Source organism: Propithecus coquereli, unplaced genomic scaffold, assembly GCF_000956105.1.
Source record: "Propithecus coquereli isolate 6110/MARCELLA unplaced genomic scaffold, Pcoq_1.0 Scaffold370, whole genome shotgun sequence".
Taxonomy (NCBI): Eukaryota; Metazoa; Chordata; class Mammalia; order Primates; family Indriidae; genus Propithecus; species Propithecus coquereli.
Window position 1 is genome coordinate 2,170,437 of NW_012149397.1, and position 15,870 is coordinate 2,186,306.

The window sequence follows — 15,870 nt, forward strand, 5'->3', positions numbered from 1 at the left end:
AGGAGGAAACCACGGGACCCTGCAGCCACCCAGGAAACTCAGAGCACTTGGGATGGCCCACAGCTCCCCTCAGGCTGACAGCAAGTCCTGACAGCATCCACAATTCAACTTAAAACAGAGGCTCGGTGAGTCTCGCTCAGGTGCGTGAGGTACGGGAGGGAAGGAAGGAGGCTGGGTGGCCCTGAGCCCCAGAACCACCCAGGCCTGCAGCCCAGCCTGCTCGAGCTGCATCACAACCCCTCAGCCCAGGTCACATCCTTGCTCTGCCGCCGGCTGGCTGGGAAGACGGGACAATGTCCTGCGTTTTCCTGGGCCTCAGTTCCCTTCTCAGTAAAGGAGGGAGGTTGCAGTGCCCCCTCCGAGGGTGCTGACAGGTCTCTGAAGCACAGAGTGGTGCCCCACTGACATCGGCATGGCTCTTTCTGTGTTAGTAACAGTACCTGATTGCCTCTACATCCCCTACAGGGGCAGCCTGGCCTGGGTGTGATCTGCACACGCAGCACTGGCCCAGTGCCTTCGCCAGGAATGCAAGCCCAGCTCGGCCGCAAATCCAGACAGGCTGTCTGTGCAGGACCACGGGCCCAGAGCCCTCAAAAGACAATGCTGAAAGATTCAAGAACAATGACAACAAAAAAGTAGAGGGACTCTTCTGGATTAAAATTGACATGACAGCTAGACACAGCACATGATCCTTGACTGGATCCTGGATCCCAACTGGGAAAGCCAGGAAGAGCCCACCCAGCAGACACGTCACTGGCCACACGCAACCAGTCAGACCCTGGAGAGTGGTGTGAGTGGAGGTGATGTGGGGACACGTCCTCGTTCCCATCAGGAGCTGCTCACTCGAGTGTTCAGGCATGAGTTACAAATGGGTCAGGAAGACGTGGACGCAGAGGTAAAGGAAATGCGGCAAAATACTAACAACTGGTAACTCTAACTTTTCTGTTGGTTTAAGTTTTTCCAAAGTAAAAAGGCTGGGGGAAGTGAAAACTGGACTGCTGGCAGAAAGGGGCAAGCATCGATGGGGCAGGCGGTGGCGGGTGGAGAGCCGGGAGTGGTCGCACAGGAAGGACGGCAACCCTCAGGGCCCACGCCCACGGGTGCAAGGAGTGTGGGCAGCCAATTAATTTCTTTCTAATTTTAGTAAAATATATAGAAAAAATTAGCCGGGCATGGTGGCGCATGCCTGTAGTCCCAGCTACTTGGGAGGCTGAGGCAGGAGGATCAATTGAGCCCGGGAGTTTGAGGTTGCTGTGAGCTAGGATGACGCCACGGCACTCACTCTAGCCCAGGCAAAAAGGGTGAGATTCTGTCTCAAAAAAAAAAAAAAAAAAGAAGTGTGTGGGCAGGAAGCAGCCTCCAGACGCAGCGGCTACATGGGCTGTTCTGTTTGGGAGATGGGCCCCAGCAGAGGAAGGCTCCATCACACACGGGCACCATGCAGGAACAAAGTAGCCAGGACAGATGTGTGGGTGCCCTCAGCCTGCCATCCTGCTGACCAACAGAAACCCACTGCACCCAGCCCTGTGGAACAGATTACAACCCACTATGCCAAGGTCCGTGTGGGGAATGCCAGATGCCCTTGCAGCTGGGATAGGCCATGTGATCCCATTCTAACCAGAGACACCAAAGAGGATCACTAGTAGACATTTCCCTTATTTCAGAAATGGTCCTTTTGGCTGTTAGGCCCCCACCTAACCACCTACTTGTTTCCTGCCTTCAAAAATGGTTGTGATGCCTGAAGCTGTGGCAGCCCCGCTGCAGCCATGAGGCAACAAGCAAGACTGGGGACAAACTGCCAACATGGCTGAGAGGAGCAGAAGAGAGGAGAGAAAGCCCCATGTCCCAGCTGACAATGCTGAGCAGCTTCTAGGGCCCTCGACTAGCCACCTCCAGATTCGAGATTCTGGGTATGACCAAAGGTCAGCATCGTTTACCACAGTCACCTCACAGCTAATAGCTGTCCCAGCTCATCCACCCAGAAGCAAGCACACACAGAGCCAGGAGAGCAGGGACCTGAGGGGACAGTGGACACAGGAGGGTCCTTCTAGGGCACCTTCCAGCCCAAGACAGGTGGGGCATCTTATGGCAAGACCAGCTTTCCAGATCAAGGTCCACCAGTGGCACCACCTCTTAACGGGACAGGGAGGCCCCCACAGTGTTTGCAATGGTGCCAAGAAACACTGTTTCTTGATCACCAGCAACCCTTCAACAACAGCCAAGCTGGATACCAACAGTTGGCCCAGAGCCAGCCCTGGACCACAGGACATGTGAAAAATGAAAGAAAAGAAGGAGGGGACCCAATGCCTCCCACCCTCCCCTCCCCAAAGAGCTTCACAACACATTGGACATTCTAAAGGCTCTGAGAAGTTCTGCAACAGCAATGCCTGCCTGACCCAGCGGTCCCCCAAATCTGTATAGTGATAGCCACTCTCTTAACAAAGGGGACATAACAGCACAAAGACCAGGAATGAACTCCAGAACCACAGCCTCCTCTCACAAACTAATGGCTTTAAATGACACCCTAGAAACAAGATTTTAAAAGCTGTGACACTGTGATTGCAGCTGTATTTTTTTTTAAATAGGGTCTCACTCCTGTCACCCAGGCTGGAGTGCAGCGCTGCAATCGTAGCTCACTATAACCTGAAACTCCTGAGTTCAAGCGATCCTCCTGCCTCAGCCTCCTGAGCAGCTGAGACTACAGGTGTGTACCACCACACCCAATTTTTAAAAAATTTTTTGTAGAGACAGGGTGTCACTATGTTGCCCAAGTTGATGTCGAACTCCTGGCCTCAAGTGATCCTCTCTTCAGCCTCCCAAAGTGCTGGGATTACAGCCGTGAGCCACTGTGCCTGGCACAGATAAAAGATACATGTGTGTGAACAAGACCTAGAAGGTAATGTGCAAAAATAAAAGTAGTTGTGCTCATTTGGATTACGGGTGATTGTTTTTCATTTCTACAAACTTCTTCAATGTAGCTATTGCACTTATTTTTAAATTAATCAACTATTTTTAGAGACATTGTAGGTTTATGGAAGGACTGAGCAAGAAGTACAGAGTTCGCATATGCTCCCTCACACCCACACATACGGTTTCTCTTATTATTACCATCTTGCATTAGTGTGGCAGACTTGTTAAAATTTGTGAACCAATATTGATACATTATTATTAACTAAAACCCATAGTTTACATTTAGGTTTACTCCTGGTTCTGTACATTCTATGGGTTTTGACAAACGTATAATGACATGTGTCCACCATTTTGGTATCGTACAGAATAGTTTCACTGCCCTATAAATCTGCCTATTCATCCCTCAGGCCCCACATCCCCCAGGAACCACTGATCTTTTTCTAGAATATCACAGAGTGGAATCATACAGTATGTACCCTTTTCAGATTGTCTACTTGCACTTGAGTATGTATTTAAGGTTCCTTCATGTCTTTTCACGGCTTGATAGCTCATTTCTTTTTAGCACTGAACAGTACTCCATTGTCTGAATGTGCCACAGTTTATGTATTCATTCACCTGCTGAAGGACATCGTGGTTGCTTCCAAGTTTTGGCAATTATGAGTAAAGCTGCTATAAACATCCGTGTGCCAGTTTTTGTGTGGACATAAGTTTTTAACTCCTTTGGGTAAATATTAAGGAGCACAATTGCTGGATCATGTGGTGTGTTTAGGTTTTCAAGAAACCGTCAAACTGTCTTTCAGAGTGGCTGCACCATTTTACATTTCCACCAGCAACGAATGAAAAGTTCCTGCGGCCCCGAGTTCTCATCAGCATGTGGTGTGGTCAGTGTTCTGGATTCTGGCCATTCTAACAGGTGTGTGGTGGGAGCTCACTGTTGTTTTAATCCGTAATTCCCTGACAACTTATGATACGGAACATCTTTTCATTTGTGTATTTACCATCTGTGTGTCTTCTTTGATGAGGTGTCTGTCAAGGTCTTTGGCCTATTTTTTTTAATCTGGATGTTTTCTTATTGTTGAGTTTTAAGAGTTCTTTGTATATTTTGAATCACCGTCCTTTAGCAGATGGGTCTTTTACAAGTATTTTCTCCCAGTCTGTGGCCTGCCTTCTCCTCTTGACAGTGTCTTTCATGGAACAGAAGTTTTCAACTCTTACTAAGTCCAGCTCATTCTTTCTATCACGGATTGTGTCTTTGGTATTGCATATAAAGTCACTGCCAAACCCAAGGTCACCTAGGTATTCTCCTAAGTCATCTTCCAGGAGCTTTATAGTTTGGATTTTACATTTAGGTCTACGATTTGCATTACTTTCTGTGAAGGGTGGAAGGTCTGTGTCTAGAGTTATTTTTTAGCGTGTGGATGTCCAGTTGTTCCAGCACCATTTGCTAAAAAGACTATCTTTTATCCACTGAATTCCTTTGCTCCTTTGTCAAAGATCAGTTGACTCTGTGAGCATCTATAGCTGGGCTCTCTACTCTGTTCCACTGATCTGTTTGTCTGTTCTTTATCAATACCGCACTGTCTTGATCGTTTTTCTTTTATTCTTTTCAAAAAATGTATAATATATATTTAATGAAAGCTAACTTAAATTAGAGGTGGTAATCAAGTATTCCAGAGAATCTTTGTAATTCAACCCTCCAGGAAAAGATTTGGATTTGAGAACTCTTGGAAGCAGGAAAACTTGCAGGTAATGTTCAGGCTGCCAACCTCCTCTGTCCTCACCCCAGCCTCTCCACCCCGATGGGATTCCCGAATCATGGCCCTGGATTGTCTATGGCCAGAGGCAGATCCTAACTTATTTCCAAAGATCCCAGCTGTTACTATTCACACACTTTTCCTTGTCTGCATCTCCATCACCAAGGCAACGGCACACAGGTGCTCACAGCTCCCAGGCAGGGAGACAGGCAGCCTCAGGAAGCAGCCTGTGGGTCGACTTGCTCTCCACTGCACACCTCTGCTGTTGACAACCATTTATTCTGCAGGGGGAGCGAGTGGGGTGAGAAGAGGTGGACTTGAAGCCCCTGTGCGTTCAGGTGGAACGCACTTCTCTTGATAGTCCTCACGGTCTGTAAAGGTTGGCTGGTACCATCCACACTGCAAAATTGGGTAAACTGAGGCTCAGAAAGGCAGGTGCCTTCCCACAGCCATCCACTGGGAACATGGCCCACCTACTCCCAGGGTGTCTGTGTGCACCAAGGCGGGGACGGCCGGGAGCTGTGAGGGCAGAGCCCTGCCTGGCCGTGAGGCTCCTGAACCCCTCTTCCCCCCACAGCAAGAACACTCGTGCCCCAAACAGCTGCTCACGAGGGAGGAGCGCAACGGAGACCCAGACACAGCCCAACCCTCTGCTGGGCCGGGTCAAGTTCTCCTCCACCAAAATGGTGACCTAAAGCTCAATACTGTCACCTTGGGTGTCTTCCAGATGCAGCATGAAGCCAGGCCCAAGCCACAGCCCCTGAGAGACGCCTATAAGATGCCTGCAAGACGCCTATGGGCACAGAAGCGCTTAAGCCCAAGCTGTCCTGGAAGGTGAGTGACAGGCAAGGGACAAGCCTGGCCAACCCAGCCCCACTCAGACTGTGCCCTGGCTGTGACAGGAAAGGGGGTGAGGAAAAAGATAACTGCCAAAGGAAGGCACGGTTGTCCTTAAGGGGCAGCTGCCGTTCCTTCTCTTGACTTAGCTTGTGTGAATCATGTTTTAAACAGTTCCGGCATCATGGAGCCAGCCTTTCCTGACCCTGGGACACCCTCTGGGCATGGCTGTGGGCAGCGGGCCCCTCCCTCCTGGCCTTCACTGGGGCGCAGTCCTGGCCCATCTAAGCACTCCTGGGCTTCCCCACCTGGGCTCACGACACAGGCTGTGCCGGGGAGACCCTGCTCCCTGGGACGACCACTCTTGGCTGCCCACAGGACACTCAGATTCAACATGCCCCAAGCGAAGGCCTGCTCTTCCCCCAAATCCACTTTCTTTGTCCACCTCGGAGGAAGGCAGCCACAACCTGCCAGGCCCAAAACTCTGCCGTCATCTCGATCCCTACCTTCTCTACCCTCAAATCCAATGTGCAGCAAACCCTGTGCTCTCCACTTTCAAACGCACTCAGAATCCAACACTCCTTCCTACCCCAGCCCCCACCCCCAGGTAGGAGCCCTGTCATCTCTCAGCTGGGCAGTGGCAGTTGCCTCTTCGCTGGCTCCCTGCTCCCACCCTCATCCCTAACAATCCTAGCGGCAGCCAGGGGAACCCTGTCCAAACCACAGCTGGCTCCCACCCCTCCTCTGCTCAGACCCCCCCTAAGGTGGCTCTTGCCTCTGCCAGAGAGGCCAAGTCCATGCCACACCTACAGGCCCTCCCTCCCCTGGCATTCCTCCACTTATGTGGGCTCCTGCCTCAGGACCTTTGCATGAGCTGTCCCCTGCCTCCTGGTGTCCACATAGCTCATTCCACCACCTCCCATGGGCCTCTTCCTGAGGACTAGGCTCTCTCCCCACCATGGCATCCCACTGACCCACCCAGTATATTTTCAGGTCTCTTGTCCACTCTATCTCCCAGGGTCACGGTCTGTCCTGTTCATTGCAGTACCCCTGGGCCTGGAAGCAAGGCATGTGCTCAACGAATACTCACTGAGTCACTGAACACACCAGACTGTGCTATTGAGCCCTGGTCACAGGACCTGCTTGGCCTCTGGAATCTTCCAGAACATCCGCTCCCTCCCCTTCTCTAGATGGTATCTTCTGGCTAGCAGTTCATCAATAAAGCTTTGTCCCACCTCAGAGTAAGCCCCCAACCATCCCCTGGAAACATCGTGGTGGGTGGGGGGACTCAACTCTCACAGCCCACCAGACCCTCTGGGGCACGCGGAGCTCATCGTGGCCTTGGTAGCTACTTGCTCCTTCAAGTCTGACACTAGCACAGCGCGGTCATCAAATCCATGTCCTCACAGCCCAAACACCCAACCTTGTCCTCCATGAGTGTTTCTGGTACGGGATCTGGGCCAGTCTTGCATCTGCTTGGCGTCGTCTGGCCCTGATGTGTCCCCAGCCCTCATCTCCCTCGCCATGAGCTGGTCTATATACCGTTCCCACCTGGGACTGTCTGGCAATGCTGTCTGGCAACTAGGTCATCCGGGCCTCAGTTTTATCATCTGGAAAACGAGCCACCTGAAGGAGGGCCCAGGATCAAGCTCGCAGATGTGGGCCGTCCCACAGAGCAGCCGGGGCACGTGTGGCCGTTTGTGCCCATGTTTAGGATGGGGAAATTAAGAACCCAGACGCTCAGCTGCTCCAGCCACATTCTGGGCACTTTGCAGGCCAAGTGGACACAGACAACAGAGACAGGATACTTCTGCCATCACAGAAGGCTCCAGTTCTGGGCTGCAGGAGAGCATGTCCAGCTACCCTCTCAGGCCTCCTAACATGTCAGCGGGGTGTGAGAAAACACCAGCTTCAGCAACAGCAGACCAAATGAGCAATGTGCAAGCCCTCCACATGCCTGAGCTGGTCCTCGGGTCCTCGCTCTGGGGCTCAGAGAGCAGCACAGGTGACCTAGCCCTGAATCAGGCTCAACCAGGCACCCCCAAAGACACCACTCAGCTGCAGGGGTACCTGCTTCCAACAGAGAATGAGCCATGATGCCTGAGCCTCAACATGCCCCAATGGTGATGACCTGCAGCTCAGGCTGCTCATGACATCATTACTGCCAGCACAAACCTCACCACCATGGGAGGCAGGAGAGGGGCCTCTAAGAGCTTGGGCACCCACATTTCTGCCCCTGGCAGGAGGGAGGGAGAGCCTGCCTGCACAGGCCTCTCAGGCAGCTTGCTCCAACTTCTCTTGCCAACCAAACCAAAACCGTGGTCAGCGTGGCATATAAAACATCTCGCCCGCGAAAACAAACTCAGCATTGGCATCCGAGTGATTTCAAATTATAGCTCTCCCAACAAAAGCAAGCATTAGAGGATTGAAAAAAGAGGGGTGACCGCCAGCCAAATCGGGCTGAGCCTTCTCTGAGCATCCTGCCCCAGCAAGCAAGCACCACCCTCTCCCCTGTGCTCAGACATCAGCTTGCCCCCTCCTGTCCCTCTTCTCCCCGTGTAGGCAGGGTCACAGCTGAAAGCAGGGGGAGCTGGTGCCGGGGACTCAGGCTCTCAAGTCCTCCCAGGGCGTGTGCCTGGCTTACCTGCAAAGGGGATGAAGAGCCCGGCTGCTCGGTAAGGTGAGCGAGTTTAACGCTGGCACCAGGGGGGCTGCCCACAGCCATGGGAGAAGCTGCAGGGGAGCTGGGCTGTCCCTGAAGGACAGTGAAGGGACCCATCCGCTAGGCACAGGCAGTACTCGGCAAGCCTCCGTGGGCGTCACTCACTGTTGGGCACAGGCAGATGGACAGGACACAGAGACATCCGGATGGGGCTGGTGAGTCAGGAACACACTGCTCCTCGAGCCTGACCCCCTCCAGGCAGTACAGAGCAGCAGGAGGACCTGCTTCATGACCACACGGCCCAGGGACCTGTGTCCCTGTCCCTGGCTGGCAGGGCTCGGGTGGGCTGGGCCTAGCAGCAGCCCCCCTGGTCTTCTTTAGGATCACACTGCGCTACCATGGCCAGCAAGTGCTCCGGGCCAAGAGACAAGGACTGAACGCCTCCTAGAGGGAGACAGACCCCACGTTGGGGGCTCCATCCCAGGAAACTCGGGTTCCAGCCGAGTTCCAGCTACAACAGCAGCTCCCGGTGGCCTTCTGCAGGGACACAGTGGCACAGAAGGCCTGAGACCCCATGTCCTCTAAAAGTAGGGGGATGCTGACAGGGAGGGGGTGATATCAATGTGGGGGTGAAAACCAAAGCTTCCTCTAGGTGCCCCAGGGAGACACAGCAGAAACAGGTAAATCCAGGAAAGGCGAATGCGCCGCCTTTGATAAGGCTTCTGGACGCTGGCCTGGGGTCTGGGCTGGCTGTGTTTTCTCAATTTAGTGACCCATGGCCGGCTCAAAGGTGGCAGCAAGCGAGAGGAGGAGCCCTGAGCCACACGGGACAGTGTCAGTCCTGCAACCCCGGAAGCCAAGAAGAGTGAGGATGTCATAAAAGCTCAACACCACAAGGCGGGGGACAAGGCTGTGCTGATCCAAAGGGTGGCCCTGGCACCATGCCAGGCCCCTCCTCATTGCCATGCTTTGGCCACACCACACTGGGCACATGTGTCTTGACCTCACCACCCCCCAGAGGTGGGCCCCCGCAGAGCAGCCCAGCTCACACGGCAGGCAGCCTCCGCTCCTGGAGCCAACAGGAGACCCAAGTTGCCCCACACTGTCTGACAGGACAGGGGTCGGTGGGGGACCAGGGCTGGCCAAAGACAGCCACGGGAACGTGGAAAGTGTGAGACAGAACGAGAGCAGGGGATTCTGGGTGCATTTTACTTCCTTCCTTGTTCCTGAAACGTGTTCTGGTGCCAAGAATAAAAGTTCATTCAAAAGAAAAATGACAGGGAGATAATATTTTATAATGTTTCCCCCAAGTTCAAGTTTCAGTTTTGGACATCTAGAGAATTCAGAAGATGAAATATCTCACTGCCCTTCGATGTGAGATAAACATAATACTCTCTCTACGAAGGTCTTTCAACATTAATTTATCAAAGGAAATCAGATGTCCTCTAACCCAGGGTTACTAGGTCCACAATTGAGGCGTTTCCCCCACTTGGGGGGAACCCTCGAAAAACCAAGCAAGTGATGCGTCTCTCAGTCTTCCAAGGAGGCCAGCAGGGGCCCCAGAAGCCGCAGCCTGCTGAACACGGGAACGGGAACAGAGTCCAGCCACCTGGGCAGACAGGAGGGGGCCGCTGCCCGCTGAGGTGCTTCTGGGGAAGAGAGGGGCAAAGGCTGAGAGAAATTCCACGAAGCTCCCTGGCTAAAGGCAACACCCTCATAGTCCCTTCTCTACCACGTGAACTGCAATTCCCAGGAGCCTCTGATTCCCAACGCCTGGGAATGCTGGTGCCAAGGTGCAAAACGACCATCTCCACACTGTGGACTAAGGAAGCCCCCTCCCTAGGACAAAGCCAAGACCCTTGGAGAAGGAACACCCACCTGTTGCCCTCCCCCAAGCACCCCCTCTGCTCAGTGGTGGTTTGTGAGGCCTGACCCTGAGCTCCACCCAGAGGGACACTCCCCTCAAGGACTTCGACCTCCCTCCCACAGCCTGTGCCCTCATCTCCCTGCGGCCCTACATCCCACCCCATCTCCATCTGAACGCCCACCAGCCCAGCAGCCCCTGCCTCTCACCCAGGACACAGCAAAAGTAGCCCCACTGCCAGCCCCTCCCACAAGCCTGCACAAAGTCAGCCCATGCCCTGCCCTCCACACCAGGCTGCGGCCCTCCACCCCCAACTGGCAGTGCCCCTGACATCTCCCTGCTGGTGACCTTGGGAAAATTCCAATGGGTTCCACGTCCCCACAGTCCTCAACAAGGTTTGTGATGAGGCTCCCAGCACAGGCCTGACACACAGTAGGTTCTCAGCAAAGAGAGCTCTTCCATGCTGGTCCAGAACCTCTCTCATGAAAAACCCTCTCAGACCAGCCCAGGCAGAGGAGCTGATGCCAAAGATGCACATCAGCCTGGGCCAAATGTTGGCAGTATTTCTTGTTGGGGGAGGTGCAGGGACAGTTTCCCTGACATCTTGGGTCACCGGTAACATCACAGCACATAACAGCACCATTTAGACCAGAAGCCACCTCTAGACTGCCCACTCCCATCTAGGATGGAGGAGTAAAAGACCCTGGACAGCAGCCAGGCTCCACCCTGTGCCTGCAACAGACAGACCCAGAAACAGAACCTCTTGCCTTTCCTTAAAGGGAATGGGAATTAACAAGCTCTGAGAGTCACATGCACCAGCAATAACTCAGCCAGATCAGCAGGCTCCGGCTGCGGAGATCTAACTCAAATCCAGCCTGCTGCAGCACCCCTGGCTCCATCCTCCACCCTGCAAAGGCATTTCTCAGTGGCAGCGCCTAAGGGTGCTCAGCATGCCATGTGGGTCAGCTGGCAAGAGCAGGAAGGTGGGGAGGAAAGACTCACGCCATTCACCAAAATCAAGAATCATCTTCTCCCCTTTCCGGATGCTCCCTCTTCTCTGCCTTCTCATGCAGCAGGGACGCCCAGCACGCTCCAAGACCTTCAGGCCACAGCCACCTACTCCACCCACCGCCTGTCCTGCACCATCAAGGCCACCCAGAACCTGTGGGGCCACGAGGGAGGGCAGCTGCTCAGTCCCTCCTGAAGGATCCTACAGAACAACACTGACCCCTGCCATGAAAAGCCACATTTCCAAGGCAGAACCAAGGGGCAATGGGAGGTGAGGCCTCTGGAGCTCTTTGTTTTGGGAGAAAGGCTGACAACAGGTCAACACCCATTGAATTACCCCAGCTTGCACACACATGCAGGCCACCCTGCAAGGGCCGGAGAACACAGCAACTGAATCCCGTCTCTGAGCCAAAATCGCAGGCGTCCTGCAGCGTGGCCGGTGGCCCTGGAACCCAGCATGCCCCAGCTCGCCCCAGCTCTGTGTCAGGCCTGGAAGGCCGGCTAACTTTACATGCCAGTGGAGTAGGCTTACACCTCCGGCCAGCCGGCACTCTCCCAGGCTGGCCCATGCCTGACAACTGCCCCCACAAGGAGGGAGGCCTATAAACACCCCCCACCTCCCACTCCCCCATGACAGGCGTGGCCTCTGCTTCCAAGGCTGGCCCAGGAAAGCTAGGGTTGCCATTTATATAATCTTCCAGGGCTGGTGGGGCTGACACAGCCAACGTGAGGGCAGGGTTATGAAAAATACATGCCCAGAGCCTTTGCATCTAAAAAAAAAAAAAAAAAAAAAAAACCCACCAGCATTCTGCATGACTTGGTTTCAAGACCTCTCACACATCCATTTTGTGAACAAATGGATCCCTCAGAGCACCAAGTACTATTCGTGGCACTTCCAGACCTTGCCCAGTGGGCCCCAGGTCCCCACCAGGCATCACCCCTGGGTTACAGACCCCTAGGTCAGAAGAAGCCCCTGCAGGCATCCCCACTGAGGCACCCACACCTCACAGGACTTAGGGAGGTACTAATTTAAGGGCAGCTCAGAGCTCCCAAACCACCCTGTGTCACTGGACACCAAGACTGAAGCCCCCACACTGCTTCTACAAAGACACGAGGGTCAAGACCACCTGGGTCAGTAAAGTGGGTCATGAGGACTGGAGAAGAAGCAGACTGATAGACACGCCCTCCCAGTGCCCACTCTCCAGTGCCCACCCCCCACTGTGCACACATAGACCACACGCACACCAGAGGCCTGACCTCGCGCCATAGCTGGCTCGCAAACCCCAACCTGCACACAGACACAGAATGGGACCCACACGTCGTCCATACACCTGGCATACGTCCTGCCAGCCACTCCCACACATGGCCCCGCACCCCCCAGGGCTGCCTAAAGCATGGGGCAAGAGCAAGGACGTGCCCAAGGACGCCCTCGCCGACATCCCCCTGCGGGCCGGCGCGCCCTCACCTGCAGCTCGCACCAGGCCACCTCCACCCAGGTCTCCGTGTCCAGCCCCTTGTAGACTGTCTTGAAGGAGCCGCGGCCCAGCTCAATGTCGAACTTGAGGAAGCGGCCGTCCAGGGAGGTGGCCACAGCCTTGAGGTCATCTTCGTCGTCCTCCTCCTCCTCAGGCTCATCCCGGCGTGTACGCCCCGGCTCGGGGTCGGGCTTCGCCTCGGTCGCCCCCGCGTCCTCCTTCTTCACCGCCGCCGCCTCCTCCTCTTGGGGGCCGCCGTCGAGGGCGGGCGCGGTTGCGGCTGTGGCGGCGTCTGGGCCGAGTTCCTTTGTGCCTGTGGGCTCTGGGCCGGGGTCCGCGGGGGTGCCGGGGGCGCCAGGCGACCCGGCGGGGAGAGCAGGCGCAGGGGCAGCTGGGCGGCCGCGGGCGCGCTCCGCGATGAGGCGGCGCGTCTTGCAGAGCAGAAGCACCCGGCGCTGCAGGGGCTGCGGGGGCTGCGGGCCCGGCGTCTCGGCCGCCTCCAGGCCCGGCGGCTCCTCCTGGTCCGACTCCACCACACTGCGCCTCAGGAAGCGCTGGGGCCCGGGCCGCGCCGCCCTCGCCCGCGGCTCCGCCATGCCCGCGGGCCCCGCGCCGCGCCCGGCCTCCATCAGCGCGCCGGGGGCGTCCCGGCGGCCGCCATCGCCGTCCATCTCTGCGGGCCAAGGACACACAGGCCCGCGTGAGCGCCGGCTCCACCGCACCTGCCGGGGCCACGGCAGGCGACAGCGCCGCCCCTGGGCCCGCGCCCTGCCCAGCCCGGGCCGCAGAGCCCCCAGGCCCTGCTCTACAGAGCTATCTTTGGGGTCCCAAATATAGGGGCTGCAGACCGGACCTAGAGGCTCAGGTTGGGGAGCGGGGAATGTACCCTGTTCAACCCTGGGCCGCGGAGAGGGCCTGCCTTGGGCTTTCCCCGGGACCCTGGGAGGAAAGACCTGCTGGGGTGCCCCTGAGGTTCCAGGAGCGGCTGCAGGAGGGACCAGGAGGCCGGCGGAGGGGGGCTCGCGCCCTGCCCAGCCGCGGCCCGGGCTGGGGGCCTGCTGGGCTGTCCGGGGCGGGGGTTGGGGAGAACTGCAGAAGGGACAGGGAGGGCCGGGGGTAGAGGGGTTGGGGAGAAGGCACCGGCCAGGCGGCGGCTCCACAAAGGACGCGGGCCTGGGGCGCGCGGGGAGGGGGCTGCAGCGGCGCGCCGCGTACACAAAGGCAGCAGGTAGCGGGGCTCGGCACTCACAGGGCGAGCGGACGCCGTCCATGCCCGCGGCCCGAAGGCCGGGGCGGACGAGGCGGGCGAGGCTGCGCTTCAGGGCCGGGGTCCGACTTCGGGACCGGGTCCGCGCTGGGGTGCGGTCGCGGTGCTGCTCAGGCTCCTGCGCGCTGCTCCCTCCGGCCGGGCCACTGCGGGGCCGCGCTCCCGCGTGCTCCTGCGAGCTCCGCGGCTCTGCTCCCGCACCGGCTCCGACCCGGGGCGCGTGGAGGGCGGGGGCTCCGTTAGCCCCGCCCCAGGGCCAGCGTGGGGGCGGGGCCTGGCACGCCTACCTGGATACCCGCGAGCGCGCGCGGCCACCTGCGGGCCTGCCCGGGTGGCTACTACCCGCAGCTCCTCTCTTGGGGCGGCGCTCCTGGCCTCTGAAGCTTTTTGGAACCTTCTGCGGGGCTGTCTGCTGTGGAGGACCTATTTGTCCCCAGGAGGAAGCAGGAGACTCAATGCTTCACCATGACACAGCTCGGCGCTTCTGACCTCTGAGCCCTGTGCCAGGACAGAAAAGGCAGGCCGAAAGAGAAGAGCCGGGGGTACCGCCACCCTCGGGAGCACAGCCAAGGGCTAAGCTTGGTCAGGGGTTGGCATGTCCTTTCTGCCCTCACTTCATCATCCTCCAGGGAGGTAACACTGATCATTGTGTCCATTTTACAGTTGAGCAAACTGAGACCTCAAAGGCAGAAGATATCTACCCTAAACCCCAGAGCTCCTGTGACAGAGGCCGAGCTGGGATGCTTTGGATGAGGGCACGGAGAGTCTTCCAGAAAGCCCTTGACCCAGAGTTTTCTTCCTCTGCCTCTGTCAAATTCCACCTCTCCACGGGAGTCTTCCATAGAAGACAGCTATGCTCACCACTATACTACCAACGCAGGGAGTCTTCCATGATCTGTCCCCCCTCCTTCCTCCTCTGGACTCCCACAGACAAGCCCTCTACTGGGCATCTCTGGCCCTACTGCAGGGAGGTGGCCTGTGTCAATGACAGTACTGCTAATTTCTGAGCCCCGCTCAGACAATGCCTTGAACTAACACCCACCCTCTCACCCCATCTTCCATGACCCTATCATGCACACTCATTGGACCCACTTCCAGATGAAGAAACTAAGGCCCGAGGGAGATGCCGGGGTGTTCTCATCTCAGTTCCCATTCCCCTGGGTTGGCATCCATCAGATACACTTTCACAGATGAAGAGATGCCTGTGGGCCATTGGCCGAGGAGCCCCTGGCCCAAAGTAACTCATGCGACGTAAAAGCCAGCAAAGGAGATACCAAACCCTCAGAATTCAGAGGGAAGAGTGTGCCAAGCCAAGCCAACTGTTACCCAGAGAAGGAGGACTTCCTGGGGCCCCACTGGGTACTGGCGCCAGTTGAAACTGACTCATGAGAGCTGAGGGTGCACAGTTCTGTTTGGAGATGCCACACCGTAGCCTGAATTCAGCAATGCTGGGAGTGTTTACTCTATGGAAATTAGCAAACAACTCAAATGAAGACTTTCCCCACAGAAAGCCAGTGGTTAAACAGTGTGCTGGGCATGAGGCTATGTATTTGGCACATGCCTGCTAATTTATGTTCTCTAACCCTCACATCTACTTTGTGAGATAGGCGTGTAGTCTGAGGCTCAACTGCTCCGGCTTGAGCCCAGAGCCTGCACAAGGAAGAGGCAGAGCAGCAGATTCCAGCTCTACAGGTCTAAGAGACCCTGAATGATAGGGTGGGGGTCTTAAAGGCGGAGGTGGAGGGTGGCTAAGGAGCTTTTCTATCTTCCCCATGAGGCTAAACACCCCCAACCGTGCCCCTGGCCATCTGAGTGACCTTGGACAAATCCCAGCCCTTCCCGAGCCTCAGTATCCCACCCTGTAAAATGGGCTGGTCATCTTGGCTTGTCCTCCTTAAAAGGCTACCAATTCTTCCAGCCTTGGTCAGTCCAGGAAGGGTACCAAGTACACAGGGCCCGTTCATGACAGGTGTGGTGTATTCAATGCTACAAGGGAAAACCAGGACGAGATAGAGTTAAGTGTGTTCAGAAGCAAATGTGCATCAGTCTGGCCTCTTCCTGCTCCCAAAAGACCATGCAAGCAGAGTGTGAGC

General features: G+C 56.2%; 1 protein-coding gene across 1 annotated transcript in view; it reads right to left on the minus strand.

Annotated features, from left to right (window-relative positions):
• Positions 1–13,181, minus strand: part of WNK2 (WNK lysine deficient protein kinase 2) — a 124,428-nt gene extending 111,247 nt beyond the window's left edge. Inside the window, exon 1 of the mRNA XM_012651814.1 lies at positions 12,501–13,181. Within this exon, the coding sequence (XP_012507268.1) occupies positions 12,501–13,181 (681 nt within the window). The remainder of the gene's footprint in view (positions 1–12,500) is intronic.
• Positions 13,182–15,870: the final 2,689 nt, after the last annotated feature.